Here is a 15261-nt window from a genome sequence, read left to right on the forward strand (position 1 = left end):
TACAACTAAAATGGTTTGGAAGTTAGGCCGCGTTTTAGTGGCCGTTGCTTTTGTGAAGAAGTGGCTGTTGTAGAGAGGTTAAAATCAGAGTGACTGTATGGACCGTCCGCCGGGACATGTACAAACGAAAGTGGTCGATTTAGAGAAGTGGCCGTTAGTGGAGGTTCAACTGTATAGCAAATTCCAGTCAGACCGTGAAATGAACGACGAAGGAAAGTTCGATTTGTTATCAGAGAAAAGCTATCGAGTTGGTTGTTCACAAAGACATTTCTCTAAGTACATTTCCCGGTACAGTTGTACTAACCATCGTAAAAGAAAGCCACTGGCCTCCTGTTCTGTACCAGCTTCACTCTCCGATAGCCCCAAAAATCGGCGACTCCGGCAAGAATCCGAACTGTTTCATTCTTTGCGTTTTATTGTGCGAAAAGAATTACGCTGTTTTTGCAGTTCAGACCAGATCAAGCCTTTATTAATTAAGTTGTCGCTGAAAAAGTTGGAAGTCAATCTTCTTGGCTTGTCCAGTTTTCCATTTATCACGGCACGTTTTACACGAGACTGCGTTTCCACTGACAGTAATTTTACGTACGTAAATTTACGCGCGTAAATAAAATGGAGAAATAAGATGCGCGTAAATAAGATGGAGAAAATGAATGGCGTCTGAGAAAAAAAAAAATACCAAGCCACTTGAAATGACCTTTTTCACAGACTACAGCCGTGTACATGTTGTTATGTGTTTTTCGATGTTGTTTACGCGCGAAATTTACTTACCGCGGTGCGCGTGAGGAGGTACGACTAGGACATTTCATGTGCCATCTATGAAGTGAATTTCATCTTTACGAGTAGGTGTTGGATGTTGTGAAATTTTAGCGCCTTGTGTGTTAAAATCTTGCACCGATAATCAAACGCTAATCCGCTTAGAAGCTTTCCAGAAAAGTCTGTTTTGGCTTGCACGGTGTATCAAAGGTGCAAAAACAAACGTGACCATCGAATTGCGATAGATTCTTTGCTTTGTTTATTTACCAAGAGAGAGGCGTGCCCCAAAAATCCATTAAGCAATTAAATATCTCAGATCCCCATATCATCTACCCCAGCCGGCAGGAAATAACTCTGCGGGCAATTTTCCCAACGCGATAATTGCTTTCGTAATCTCGCTTAGCACTGGGATTTGGTCTCGACGGCGTCGAATTAAATGTCTCAAAGCAGAAAAAAGATATCTGTTCGTATTTCACGGGGACACCAAGCGCGCCGAGTGAAATAAAAGTCGTATTAAACGCTATTTTCCGTGATAAACTGCTTAGTGTACTCGGGCTCTCGGTCATCAATAACGTGTATTACTGTGTTGATAGTTATCGAAAGCAAAATACTTATGTCGGGCATAAATTACATTTGCGGACAGCTTGCTAATTGCGGTGAATAATTGTTTTGTTAATTGCTTTACCTCGGTCAGAACACAGCACTCCTCTAGATTTCAAGATTATTAAACGACCTTGGGGTCGAAGAAGGCGCCCGTTGCAGTTATTCGAAGTTGCCTTCTCTCGCAGATTCTAGGTGTGAATTTTTTTTTTTTTAGTGTAATTTCTACTGGAATCTAAATTAAACAAGATCAGTGGGTCTGCAGTGACTCGTGTCAAGAGCTTAAGCAGGAAATTCTCGATTTCGCACCCTTTCCATGCCTACAAAAATAGCAAAACAACGTTTTCATTGCTCACGCAGAGAGCTCAGTAAAATACACCAGAAAAATTACTTCGGAATTTGTGTAATATTCTCAAGAGAATTAGTTTGGCATTTCTATTTATTGTTATTTTTAGTTGAAAACTTCATTCGTTATTTTCTTGCATCTTGACAGAGTACAATGTACTACTTCAGAACTGCAACTAATTTTACAGCCCCAATATAAATCCTCTCTCTATGCTCCCCATGACCAGGGATCAATTTTAAACGTCAATACATTGACAAAAAATATTAGTTTGACAGTGAAATACAGTACATCCGAGTTCATGGGTGAAAGAAAATGGTTGTCTCAGTGTAACACAACTGATGTCACGGTGAATTGCTTGTAACGCAAATTAAGCTCCATTTTGTTTCTTTTTTCGTGAACACTACGACAATTTGCTCAACAAATTCTCTTTATTTTTCATGTTTTGGTTAATGTGAGCAGGGATGGCACAGTGAAGAGAACGCTCTCCTCTCACCAATGTAGCCCGTGTTTGATTCCGGTCCGGTGCCATATGTGGGTTGAGTTTGTTGTTGGTTGTCGCCTTGCTCCGTGGGTTTTTATCCGGGTTCTCCGGTTTTCCTCCCACCACAAAAACAAGCAATCCAAATTCCAATTCGACCAGGATAGAGGACCTGCATGAAAACCAGCTAAAGCTGATTGATGTGGCTTCCTCTCTAGGCATTGTTATTTCTATTTTTGTACGAAGGGCAAAGTTGTTCTGGAAACGGTTTCAAGAGCAAGAATTAAAGCGGTCGTTTTCTTCTTGCCATGCTATCCCACAATGGCAAGAACGCACCGTGAAACCAAAGTTCGAAATTCGAAACGAAGTCCCGTGACAAAGTAGATGAGCAATTATCAAACAATTTAACTATTAAACAATTTTACTATGCCCTAGGGCACGACGGCTGTACTTTCCATAAAGGAGGGGACATTTACGTCGCGTTTCATTACATGAAGTTCTCCACAACCAGTTTCCATTCTACGCAGCCGAACGATTTACTGTCTACAAAATACTTCGAGCAACTACATCACTCTTGTCTTACCAGTATACGTTCCCCTTGTAACGTTAATACAAAGCTTTGGATAAAACGTCTCGGCTCCTAAAGATGACATGTAAAGTGCAACGCCAGCTGTACAATCAATTCTGTAATTGCTGCATCGATAGATTGAAAACGTTTAGTATCACGCAAACAGATTGAAATGGTTTTCCATTAAGACGGCTCCTTTTTCCTGTATTTATAGGTCAAGTTTTGTACAGAAGGAGCAAAAAGGTGTAGGCTCTTGAGTGCTTGTTCACCCTTTGTTCGGCGTTTATAATGTTCAGTGGGTCACGGATACTTTATTATTACACACTGGTCTCTCAGTGCACGTTATAATTCATCTGTTGTGTAGCTTTTACCTATCCCTCAAGAAATTAATTACGAGCAGTGTTCAAATGCAATCGATGTAAAGGAGGTAATATATAAACGACAGTTGTCTAACTGAAAAGTTTAAGCAATTTTCTCTAACACCTCTCGTTAGCCAAAAGTTCCTAAAATACGTTTCAAAATAGAGAATCAGGTTTGATTCAGTTGCAAGGTATTCAAGGCACATTAAAAAGAAAACATACAGCACTTCTCAAAAATAGACCTTATAAACTTTTTTACACGTGGTCTGGGTGAACTTAATCACTTCTTACCAAGCTTTCGATAAGGAAGTGGAACATACTTTCTTACTTGTATCAGCAATTATCAACGCTGCATATCTACCGATCATGCAGATATCAGAAAAAAACGACTGAATCAAAATGCTAAAATTTCCGGTTCTTAGACCAACTCTTTCTGCAAAAACGTGTCTACTGTTTCATTCAATATCTCACTCGTTCTCCGCGCCGGAAAACTACTCGAGTGGCATCAAATAACTAAGCTTCCTGTATTCGATAATGGACCACCATCGCTTACAGAGCCCTCGACTATACGGCACCACATGGTAAACAAGCTAATTGTAGAAATGACACAAAGTGTTTACTAAGGCATAGAGAGCGCAGTTGCAGTGAGATAGTGGGCATGCTGGCTAATGAGGTTTGCCCATGCAGTTGACATCACAAGTTCATTGAGGAATGCGTTGGTTTAGAGAGTCAGGAGCCGGGAAGGTTTGGAATGATCGAACATAAATTTCGTCCCCCGTTGGGCGTGTCTTGAGGTAAAGAGTGCAAGCAAACATGTTTTCCAACATACCCGCAAGGAAGAAAGCTTGGCAATCAATTAGGAAGGAAAATACACATTTATCAGTTACTTTGCCATTTCGCATTCGTGAGAGAGATCAAACTTAAATCAACGCCGTAAATTACAATGTCAAATGTGAGGAACTGAGTAAAGAAATACTGAACTTTACTCAATTTTCCTTGCACGCAATATTTCAGAATCACTCGCTTTAAGCAAGACTAACCCAAAAGCAGAAGAAATGTAGGAAAAGGAGAAACCACATTATTTTAGGAAGTTCTGTCTACAAAATTAGTTTTGAGTTAGATAGATTTACACACTGCACTAGAAGGTGGTTTATATCAAACGTGGAGGGTGACAGAACACAAAATTGCGATGTTTATTCCTAACATTCGAACGTTCCTGCAATCATAAACAAACCTACGGGATCAAAATCTGTTCGTTTGATGGTTTCAACCTAATTTCATTCAATATTCTTTTACTATATACAGAAAACTAAGAGCACAGATGACATCAGCGAGTGAAAGTTCCAACTTCGTACATACGATCGCGTCATCTTGTGCAGTAAAATAAAATAACATTGCTTAAGAGTAAGTTGTATGAACATCTTGTGTTCATGTACATTGCATTGTAACTATATTCGTATGGTAGTTTTATTCGTTATTCCATCGACTTATTTCTGTTTTAATTAATTGGCTTAATTTTGAGCTTCATCAGTTGTCATACACATGTTTAGAGCTGTATGTATGCCTTCTTAGTGATAAGAAATCGTTACAATATAACACTCCAAACTTATATAGATTTCTTTCCATTGCAAATGAAATCACTGGGATCAGTCGATGATGTGATTGAGGAGTTTTTTTGCTCATCTTAGATACAGTAAATTTTATTCGTAGATTTCAGGAAAGTCCAAGACTATTAAAGGTCTTTTTACTGTGAAGTACCTTAATTTAGAACAAATGTCAGTGATGCACGCTTATTACCTAATGACAAATTTCTTGGAGCCGTCCGCCCAATTTAGCAATCACTAGCAAAAGCATTTTTGTCATTAAAAATCTTATATGGCTATGGGAAACTCTAGTTTTTAAGATACCATTGAAATGTTTAAATCAATTCAAATAATAAAACAACATTTACCATTAAGCAAATCTAGGAAAGATGTGATACATGTTTTATTTTACACCATTTGGTTCCTGCAAGATTTACCTACAAGGCTTCACCAAATCCTTGTGGTTTTTAAATTAATCAACCAAAAATACTCACTGCATTATATTTAACAGATCTGATCCAGTTTGATGAAATCACTGAGAAAAAACTATGCAATATAGTTTCTCCTGTACTGTGATCGCCTATTGTGTCTATGTACTTCATAATTATCACAAATTAACTGTGGAATTTGAATTTGTAAGTAAGTGGAAAACTTTTGACTAGTTGTACATGAACACAATTTAGTGACCACTCTGGAAATAATCACTAAATGGACTGAGATCTGTTTCAGTTTGCCGAGTTAGTTAGTAACGCATCATTACTGACTAAAAACAAAATTAACCCATAAGGGTCTAATTCACACTGCCCGCATTTCACAATCAACGTTGTCTCTTTATTTAGAGCCCGGCAGTAGCATATCCCTTGCTCTAAGAAGGAACTAAATTATCGGTTAAGGAAAAAAACGCGTCAGTTAAAAGTTGTATCACTGTCACCGTAGGTTCAAAACATTTTTTCAAAGTAGGGTTAGTCTTCATTGACAATTGTAGAATCACAAGAGGCAAAGTTGGTTTGTTTTTGTTGGAATTTAACACAAGAAGAAATAGGAGTGTTGATTGCTTGAAATCATCACAAAATAGTATGAAAATAGAGTCAGTTTATCACCCATGAATGTATATTAATGTAACTAAGTACTCAGCTATGTTAGAAGCCGATACAAAGAGGTTTCTGAATTCAATAAAGAACATTGCAATGAGAAATCAAAAAGTTTGATGTGTCGAGATATAAATGGTTTATTGTTAGAAATATTCATTACACGATCAAGGTATAGCTTTGGTGATCTGTCCTCAAGGTCTTTATAATGTCGTCAAGAGAGCGGTACATCTAAGAACAAAAGACAATTTATCCGCCCTAAAGCAAGAAATTAAATGAACAACCCTTTCCGTGTTAGCTAGATCTTCTCCTATTGTTTAAGTTCATAAAACAGAGAGTAGTAGACGATTGGGCGCTTAGTCCATTACATGGATAACTTAGTTGAATTCCTTTACTCGACTTACAACGTTTCCCGCGGGCTAAAAAAGACTGAAAACATATGAATGAAATGCGGCATATTGATGCGTTCAAAGAAGTTAAATTATGCTTAAATACCGGGAACACCTCCCTCGCCTATTCGACTGTATTGCGACAAGCAATACAATGTTATCAGTTGTTCTCAAGGCACATTTGGTTATCCGCGAAGGGAAGCCATCAAAAGTCAGTACGTCGTTCCGCCATTTGCTGTTTTGGAAATATTAGCATGTTTGAGGTCTACCTCACAAGCTTTCTGATAAATACTTCCACCGGTTTTCACTAAGCCTACAATAAAACAGCAGGAAAGGAGGGTGTAATAGCTTTAATGGCCGGGAAAACGACATTTTTCAGTGGTTATTTCATTGTAGGAGACCGTAGGGTATATTTCTGATCGTTTTTTAGAAAACGCGTTGATAAATACACTGGTCAATTCACACGAAAATATGGATATGAATACTAAGTTTGGCAGATAACTACTAATAGGTTACATTCAATGAATTTTATCGAAATATTTCAATCATTTGCTCTAGATAGTTTTGCAACAAACATAATTCTGTTTTTATCAGAAAACTCGATCATTTTTAGATCAAGGTCGGCGCAACCTTAAATTCCACTGAATTAGTTTTGAATACAATTTAATGCTCGCACTGACAATTACATTTGGTCAAATCATTTATGAAAATCTTTTTGAATGATTTGATCTGAAAACACGCAGGTTGGGCAGCCATGCTATAAAAGCTATGAATGTAAATGGGAGATTCTTACCAATAAACATTTTTGTTCTTTATTCAGTTTTGAGCTAAAAAAGAGTCATAATTAGGTCTTTAGACAACAATTATCCTAACTGGCTTTTAATTCCAGCCTTCCTTTGAAGTATCTTAAATATTACTTATACTCAATCTTATTTTCCGCTCATGAAGTAATTTCTGTTCAAACAGAGGAGAGTAAATGATTTCTAATAACTCTGTGAACATAACCTGACATGTCTTTCTACTTTAGTTCCATGCTTATTGCGAAATAAAATACAATTGCTACATCTTGGAATCTCAACTCTTCGTTCAAACCGTGTGTACAAACCTCATCTTTTTTTCTTTTCTAGTTCTTTTTTTTTTCTTTCATAAAACCCCTCTTCAATTATGGTTGTTACATGCAGGAATATAACTTGCTAAAACCTCTTTTTGAACTAAAAAATGAGTAGGGCTCATTGGGGAAGACAGACGCCAAACTTGTGTATATTTTGCCTTTGTTTGGTGTTGGTTGTTTCGGCTCCATAGAGGAAACAGCTGGTGTTTAATTGGCGAAAACTAAATGCGTCAAAAGACCGGAAAGTCGATCAAGAAAGCGAAAATACGAACGCGTCAAAAACTCCTAATGTACATTGAAATAGCTAAAACTGCCCGGCTAAAAACAATTTACAAACATGAATCAGATACAACCTAATCTGTTGACAATCTGCGTTCTCGTCCTTTATTGCGACAAAACATGTTGTAGTGTTATGTTACGCAGACCTTGAGAATCCTAATGGTTTAAATGTATATCTTGATTAACGCTTCTTTGAATTTGGATTACAACGAGTGAATAGGAAGACTGACAAGGGGTTATCTCTACTCCTCGCAGATTTCTCTCGGCCACACACGCAATACTATTCATGGGCCCTAATGAAAAAGAGCTGCTCTCTGTGTACTCTATCTGTGATTAAACGCCCACGAAGAGAAACTTTTTGAAGCGTTTTTCTTTCCTTAGTTTCTCAAAATTGCACAGAGAACAAACAGAAAACATCAAAAAGCCATTTACAATGGAGCCGATGCGTTTAATAGTGTTTTAGAAGCATTGTTGTGGATATGGGGTGGGCAAAGCAAGAAATCGATAACTAATTCAAGATTGATTACAAAAGAGCAGAAACCCCTTTCAATTAGAGAAAAGACGACCTCCTCGAAAATAAAGACCTCAATGGCTTTTGGCAATCCCACTCTAAAACACTCTTTGTGTCTTTTACAAACAGCACAGTCCGTGGTAATTATTTTATCACATTGAATTTCACACCTTTGTATTGAAAAAGAAAGCTTTTGCAATTAATTTTACTCGGCCAGTTGCTCCGTATCAAAACAATTCACTTGGCGCTTGTGAAAAGCAACGCCGGGAAAGCGTGCGAAGCTTGTTGCTCTGGAACCACGCTCAGGGCGAGGAAAGCTATAAGATAAGGTTTATAGATTGAATCCACTTTATCGCAGTCGCGAGAGCCCTTTGTCGCCATAATATAAACAAATAATTTTCTATCCCTCTGACACAGTACCAATTAGGATTCGTTAATGGTCGGACAAATCGTGGCGTTCGGCGACTTACTCGTCTTTTTAGACAATGGCAAAGACTCGAATGGGAAAAAGTGACTTAAAGAGCTCCGAAATAATTACGGGCTGAAGGGTTGATCTCTGCCTTTTCAAAAGCAAGAGAAAAACTTGTTTGGAAGCACACATCCTGTCTATAGAGCAATTAAAAGAGTAATAATGTGAGTGAACGCGCAATTCGCTAAAAGACTATGTCAATCTAATCATAGGAAATGTCAGAGATCAAACCGGGCAATTATCTAGTGTCATGAGACTCTCAAAATCGTCTTCGAAATATCCCAAGCATCTTCGTTGGACTGTAATAAATTGCGTTTAGCTTCAAAAATCGCTACATGGACGTTTTTCGGACAAACTTCTGCCCTTTTGTTGTCCTTATGTAACCTTCTTCTAACCTTTTGAGAAAAAGACAAGCATTCATTAGACACACACAACAATGTCGTTTGAGTAAGTTTATTCTCAGTAAAAATGACTAATTGGAAATCAAAGCTATTACACAGTGTTCAATTTACTATTTGCTATCCTGTACACTCTTAGCTTCTTCTCACAAAGTAACCACGTTGAAAATAGGGAATCACAACTGAAATTTCTGAGGAATTTTTATTATATACAAGACATGTATCGCGTATGGCTCTCTAGTCTTTACTTGGGAACAGTTTTGTTTAAACTCGGCAATTAATTTTGCTTTAACGTATAATTCACTAACACTTATGACTTAGCATACGAGTTTACAATACTTGCGTTGCTGATTACATTTAACAACCGGCTTTAAAATCAACTCTTTTCTTTAGCCTACCAGCAAACGTCTCCTCTATTCAAATGAAATAGTTGTGCGACTAAAGAACAGGCCTTTGTGCCAGTCGGCTTTGCGAACCGCAAACTTTCCACAAGTCTGTGACTGATGTAGACTCTGCAATAACATGAACCTCACTCTCAACGGCCAGCGCGAGTTAAATTCTCAACGTTTTGCTTTACGCACGATTTTATACAAAGTCTTGAGTTTTAAACGCTGTAAAACCAGCATTTGGCAACTTCTTAATCTTAAATGTCTTAATTCCAAAACATTCCGTGTTAATGTTCCGAACTGAACCGAACGTTGTGTCTGCCATATTTCGCACTGCGACAGTTCACAATTGTTGAGCCGGTCAATGCGGTGCGTATGAGAGTTCTAGCGCAGGACGAACTTACGAAGAAGCTTTTTCTATCGCCTTTGCTTCTTCATTTTCTAATCTTTCCGATTTCTCGCCTTGAGATTCCTGTTTAAAGCGCCTCCATTTCGCTCTGCGGTTTTGAAACCAGGTCTTTACTTGTCGCTCTGTTAACCCAAGAACCTTGGACAGTTGCTTGCGCTCCGGCGGCGACAGATACTTCTGATTCTCAAAAATCTTCTCCAGCTCCATAGTTTGCTCGTTAGAGAACCGAACCTGGCCACCTTTCTTCTTCTGCGGCTTGGGTAAAAACAGATTCCAGGCACCTAAAAGTAAAGAAGCGACGGAAATGATTACAGATGCAACAATTTCTGCGGGTTAAATTGAGGTCTAAGTTGGGTGCGAATGCTAGAACAGTACTTCCGTTGAGTTTTACTCCCAAATTTTCGCTTCTGAAAATCTTATTATGCAGCTCAAAACAAAATTTTTCTAATACTGATTTCTCTAGATTCCGAGTTCGGGATGAACACACGCGGTTTTCAGGAAGTACACGTTAATCAGGTGGTGTTCAAGGCGTCAATGCTGTCATAAAGAGCAAGTATTATGAAAGCTAACAACAGCATTCAAGTAAACTGCCAAATGGTACAGCGCTTGGCGAACTGAGCAACAAAAAAACTTCAGTTAATGACTTTATGCTCTTATCACTTACTTCACAGCCAGAAGAAAGCGCTGTGGTCATTACAAAAAGCCAGCACGAACCACTAATCCAACTATCCTACTGAGCGCTCCGGCCATCGAGAAACAGTGAAATCAAATTCATCGACAGAACGAACCAGAACTCAACAGTGGTAATCGATTCCGATATCTCACTGAACGAAAGACATCACTTCACGCTAGTGACCTTAGCGCAGCATTTTACACTCAAACTTTGTTATTCAACTGACTAGCTAGAGAGTTATCGATGCCGTACTTACTGTGATCGTTGTAAGCTTCATAAACACTGGGTATACTCGGCGCATGGAAACCGAAGCCCCTCGGGGAATGATAAGGCGTGAATGGGCTGCTCAGATTATTGTAGGTTCGCGGTGGAGGTAGATGAAAGGCTGGTGATAGGCAAGGCGGTTTAGGCACCTCGCACATTGTTGAAGTGCAGATGGAAGCTTGAGGTCGTTGTGATCCAGAGCTCAGAATATCATCAATATAAAACGACGAAGAGTTATACGGCGGAAAGACATTGAGACTCCTATTCCAGTCGCAGTGTTGCATATTTAACGATGTCTTCGCTACTTCAAGATGGACGGATTCCTTCGCCGCTGTTTTCGCTACAGATTGTGGCTATCTGTCCCTGTCAGGGTATGTACGGTGTTATATACCTCGTACCAGCCGTACAAAGTGAAACAACTGTGTTATGTTGAAATTAGCAACTAATGACCGCAATTTAGATACCGCACTGTGATTGGCTGCTTGACATATTAATAGATGTTCCTTTTGATAAGCGACTGAGTGACAAAGCCAAGAAATTGACCCGTTTGGTTTGCCTGTCACAGGAGTCGACAGCGGTCGTTTCCGCACTAGTATAACTTGATAACAAAAAACATATACATCGAGTTTACATAGACCTTTCTTTAAATGGGCCTCGAGACTGCAAGATTCGCCGCAGACAAGAGGCAAAACCAAACGGATTATGTTCCCAATCTTTGTTGGTCAAGGTTAATGGTGAACTAAACTGTGCTTGGTCGCGATTTCATTAGTTCGTTTAGGAGGTTTACAAGAGTGCGTTTGATAATGGACAGCCTAACACCCTCAGGCGCCCTGCGGACCTGGGTTGACAATAGAGGGTGTTATCAATTAATGATAATTAATTAGCAGACATTTTACAACATTCCACGCTTTTATTTTTGTAATCAACATTCACAAAATTGCTTTGTTCGCACAGGGAGGAGACACCCAACCGACAGGTGCCACTGATCAAATTCTAATTTAAAACCCAAACAAATCGAAATAATACCTCGAACTGAACGAGAGAGAGAGAAAAGCGAAGCCGTGATTATTTCCCCGCATCTAAGTCGCATTGTAAAGTAACAACAATCCATTCAGATATCACTGTTATTCGCATGGCTGATATGTTAACAGAGTAGATTTGATCGGGGACATGATACGCGTAATACACAAGTAATTTAGCCAAGGTCCTTGTTTTGAGGTTACTTGCTCGAACGTAGAATTACCTAGTGATGAAAGAAAGAAAAAACGCACGCAAAAAGTTCTCTGAAGGTGAAATTTCAAAATGTTCGACGATCTGAACGTGATTTTCCAAGCCAACACTACAAAAGAACTAAACAAATACATAACCGCAATGGAAATATCCATAAAACAAAAAGTCAGTTTTGTACGCACAAACAAATGTATACCGTGTGGTAATAATTCAACCAAAATAACCTATTCAAAAGGAATCACACATTAGCGCTAAAAGTTACACCCTTTCAAAAGTCATTTATATCCTTCAATGCCCCCAAAGAACACGCTTGAAATCACAGTTGAAACACAATAAGCCTATTAAGAAGGTGCCTTGAAACCCAGATGTTTTACAGGTATTATCTTTGCCACAGAGATCTACAGCGTTTTAACGTGCTTGTTGAGAGGGCAAAGATGCTATGGAAAAGCTTATCTGCGGTCGTGGTTTATCGAAGAGCCCCGCGCTCAAATATGTTAAGTGCCCGAATGGAACTGAATGAGTGCTGTATCAAATTTAGCAAGCAAAACCCTATAGGAGAGCTGAACTTATAAAGAGCAATTAATCTGGCGAACATTGGTTTTTTAGGAATGGAGAAATGAGTTTACAGATGGAATTGCTTCTGCTCAAACGCGTCCTAAGTTCTTAGTTTGCGGCATAATTCCACGTAACTCGATCGCACAGAAGCGTGCGAACGAGGGAAAAGATGTATTGTCGCCTGTCTCTTTAACACGAGGCTAGATGAAATCGGCGATAATTTTGTCCATTAAACATGGAAATTTCACAGCTCTCTCAAGAACCAGTATCTTATTTCAAAACTTAAGCAAACAGCCAATCTCGGCTTTTTGTCCAAAGAACCGCCACCTGCCAGCTGTGACGTCACTGGACGACGCCTTGCCATCATGGAGGTATGGCAGAGATCTGTTCTGGATTAGAAATACCGTAAGCGCTTTACGTTAAATGTTGGCAGCTTCCCATTGTAATCGTGTCCTCTTGGGAAATCAATACTCCTTTCTCTCAGGTTTTTAGCGTAATTTCTCTATGACAAATTATGTAAGCTGTTTTGAAATTTATGGTGCTAAAAATTTACTTGAAAGATCTTTTTTTCAGACGTCTGAATTTTTTTGTCTTCGTCGGTGCTTCATTGTGAAATCGTGTCTGCCGTGTGTATAAATATTATTCATTTATGAATTGTTAGCTTACGGGTGGGTGGGGAAGTTATTTAAGGAATGAAAGTTAGTTCTAGCAAGGGTAACTTACAATGCTTTAAAACACTTTGCGGAAAAATTCTTTATTTTATCACAGAAAGCATGCAATATGTCGAGTACATTTGTTTTTAAAACTGAAAAGAATGTGCGCGTAACTGCACGCTGAGGAATTTTTCCTTGTTGATGATGGCTGCATCAAGTCTGTTGTTACTGTAGTATAAAAAGTGGGTGTAGTTCAGTTAATGATGTGATGTTATTTCCGCTGCAATATCATCCAGGACACTTCGCAGTAAGGTAGAATTATCAGTTCATCTAAATCACGAATCTTACAATAAACAGAGGTCCAGAAATATTAGTTACAATGCATGAAGTATATTCATGATATTCCCCATTGAATGAATTGGATTACGCTGTTCTCTGAAGTTGCGCGTAGTACATCGATGGACAGATCTGAATTCACACTGTGTCGTGAAAGTTTTGTAACGCTGGAATGGTCGATAGGAGTAGACAGGACGTAAACGACTATTTATAGGGCAGTGTCCGCCTGTTTACAACAACATACGAACGAAAAGCTTGCATGTTTTTGTATATTCCAGAAACATTCTTACAATCGTCTTGTCATCGTGGTGGGACGAATGAACCTCAGTCTTTGGGGCAAAGATCAGAAATAAGTGAAGTATTATCCGTCTGTTTGCAAACTGAACTATAGAGGCAGTGATAACTCAGTGATTAAGCCCAAGCATTTAAAGCATATTAATCCGTGAAAGCGTGAAAGCTCAGTATAAATGTGACAAATCCGAAACTCGCGTTCCTTATGGCACAAGGAGGTCTCTAAAACAAGTCTGTTCAACACAGCAACGAAAATTCTGGCCTTTACCCCGCGATGTTATATAAAAGTACTTGTTAACTAAATGATGTTTCTGTCATCGTATTGTGTTACCGATAAGGCAGTTGTTAGGTCATTTATCTGAAGTCTGCTTTCGCTGCAGCATGTCATTCCCTCCTCTAGCAATTGTGTGTAAGGTCAAGTGCTATCCGCTGGTCTATCGTCGCGTAATGTTTATGCGCGTTATCACCATGGTTCAGTTCTTGCCAATATGTGGTGGGCCACAACACCAGGACAGAAAATATAAATGGCGTACAGAAACACAGTCGTCGCGAGGTTTTTTTTATGAATCTCTTCAAAACAACTGCTCTATCTAGTTCAGTCAACGTCTTTTGGATTAGTGCAAAGCTGAGTCCACTTGCCAAGATTTTAATAAGACTTCATACCCACAGCTAAAGTTGGGTCAAAAGGGGCTTTGTTCGAACGTTCAAGTAATTCGCAAACCCAGCTTTTCACTAATTTCCTTGGATTATCCTGCTTAGTGATAATACTGGAAATATTTTCGCCAAGTGCATGCAACCAATAGCTATAAATATCTTGTAACTCTTGAAGATCCAGCTAAAAATCTTGATTGCTTTTACTATCGGTGATTCACTCGATTTTGTGTGTTTCTCGAATTTAACGGTTTGCGTATCTTAAGCTTAAATCGCTTTGCCATTACCAGTTGACTGAATTTTTTCTCTTCAATATTTCCAAGCTTGACCATGCATCAATGTGCTAAAGAACAATTATGTTAATCACTTTAGAAATATGAAATCTTCCCTGCACATTTTTGTTGACTTCGACTTCGATTAAAGCTCTGTTTGCAAATTTCAAGGTGACGAAATGCTGTTTCTCGGAACACAGATTTAAAATTGAGGACGCTTCACTAGCCTTAAATGACGCTTACATCATGACCGAGGGGAATGTCTTTCAAAAGGTATTCAAAGACTTTTAATTCACTGACAAAGTATTTTTCAATTTAGGAAATTCATTCCTTGCTACGTGTCGAAATTCTTGTCAAATGAGTAAAGAACTATTCCATTTAGACCTGACAATGCATCAGCTCTGATGGATTTTTAATAGAGATAAAGTAAGCGATAACGGAGACATTCTAAAAATGCGCAAACTTGTTTACAGCAATTCATTTTACGTGATAGAGTGCGTCAAAACCACATTTTTGCAGCGAGATTTTCAACGAGATAAAAAACACTTTAGCGAGACGAGTCCAATGTTTCAAACTTTGAGCGCAAACGGCGACAAAGACGGAGAAAAA

The 15261-nt window shown here is 38.7% G+C and overlaps 2 protein-coding genes across 2 annotated transcripts in view; both read right to left on the bottom strand.

The window, feature by feature from the left end:
• Positions 1-15261, bottom strand: part of LOC145476777 (glycerol-3-phosphate acyltransferase 4-like) — an 84185-nt gene that overhangs the window by 16711 nt on the left and 52213 nt on the right. The window lies entirely within an intron of this gene.
• LOC145476639 (hematopoietically-expressed homeobox protein HHEX-like) lies at positions 7009-11359 on the bottom strand. Its single transcript, XM_081455413.1, has 2 exons — positions 10657-11359; positions 7009-10008 (listed from the first exon to the last, which is right to left on the bottom strand). The coding sequence occupies exons 1-2, from the start codon at positions 10946-10948 to the stop codon at positions 9719-9721; spliced, it is 582 nt and encodes a 193-aa protein (XP_081311539.1). The 5' UTR covers positions 10949-11359; the 3' UTR covers positions 7009-9718.

Source organism: Orbicella franksi, chromosome 2, assembly GCF_964199315.1.
Source record: "Orbicella franksi chromosome 2, jaOrbFran1.1, whole genome shotgun sequence".
Taxonomy (NCBI): Eukaryota; Metazoa; Cnidaria; class Anthozoa; order Scleractinia; family Merulinidae; genus Orbicella; species Orbicella franksi.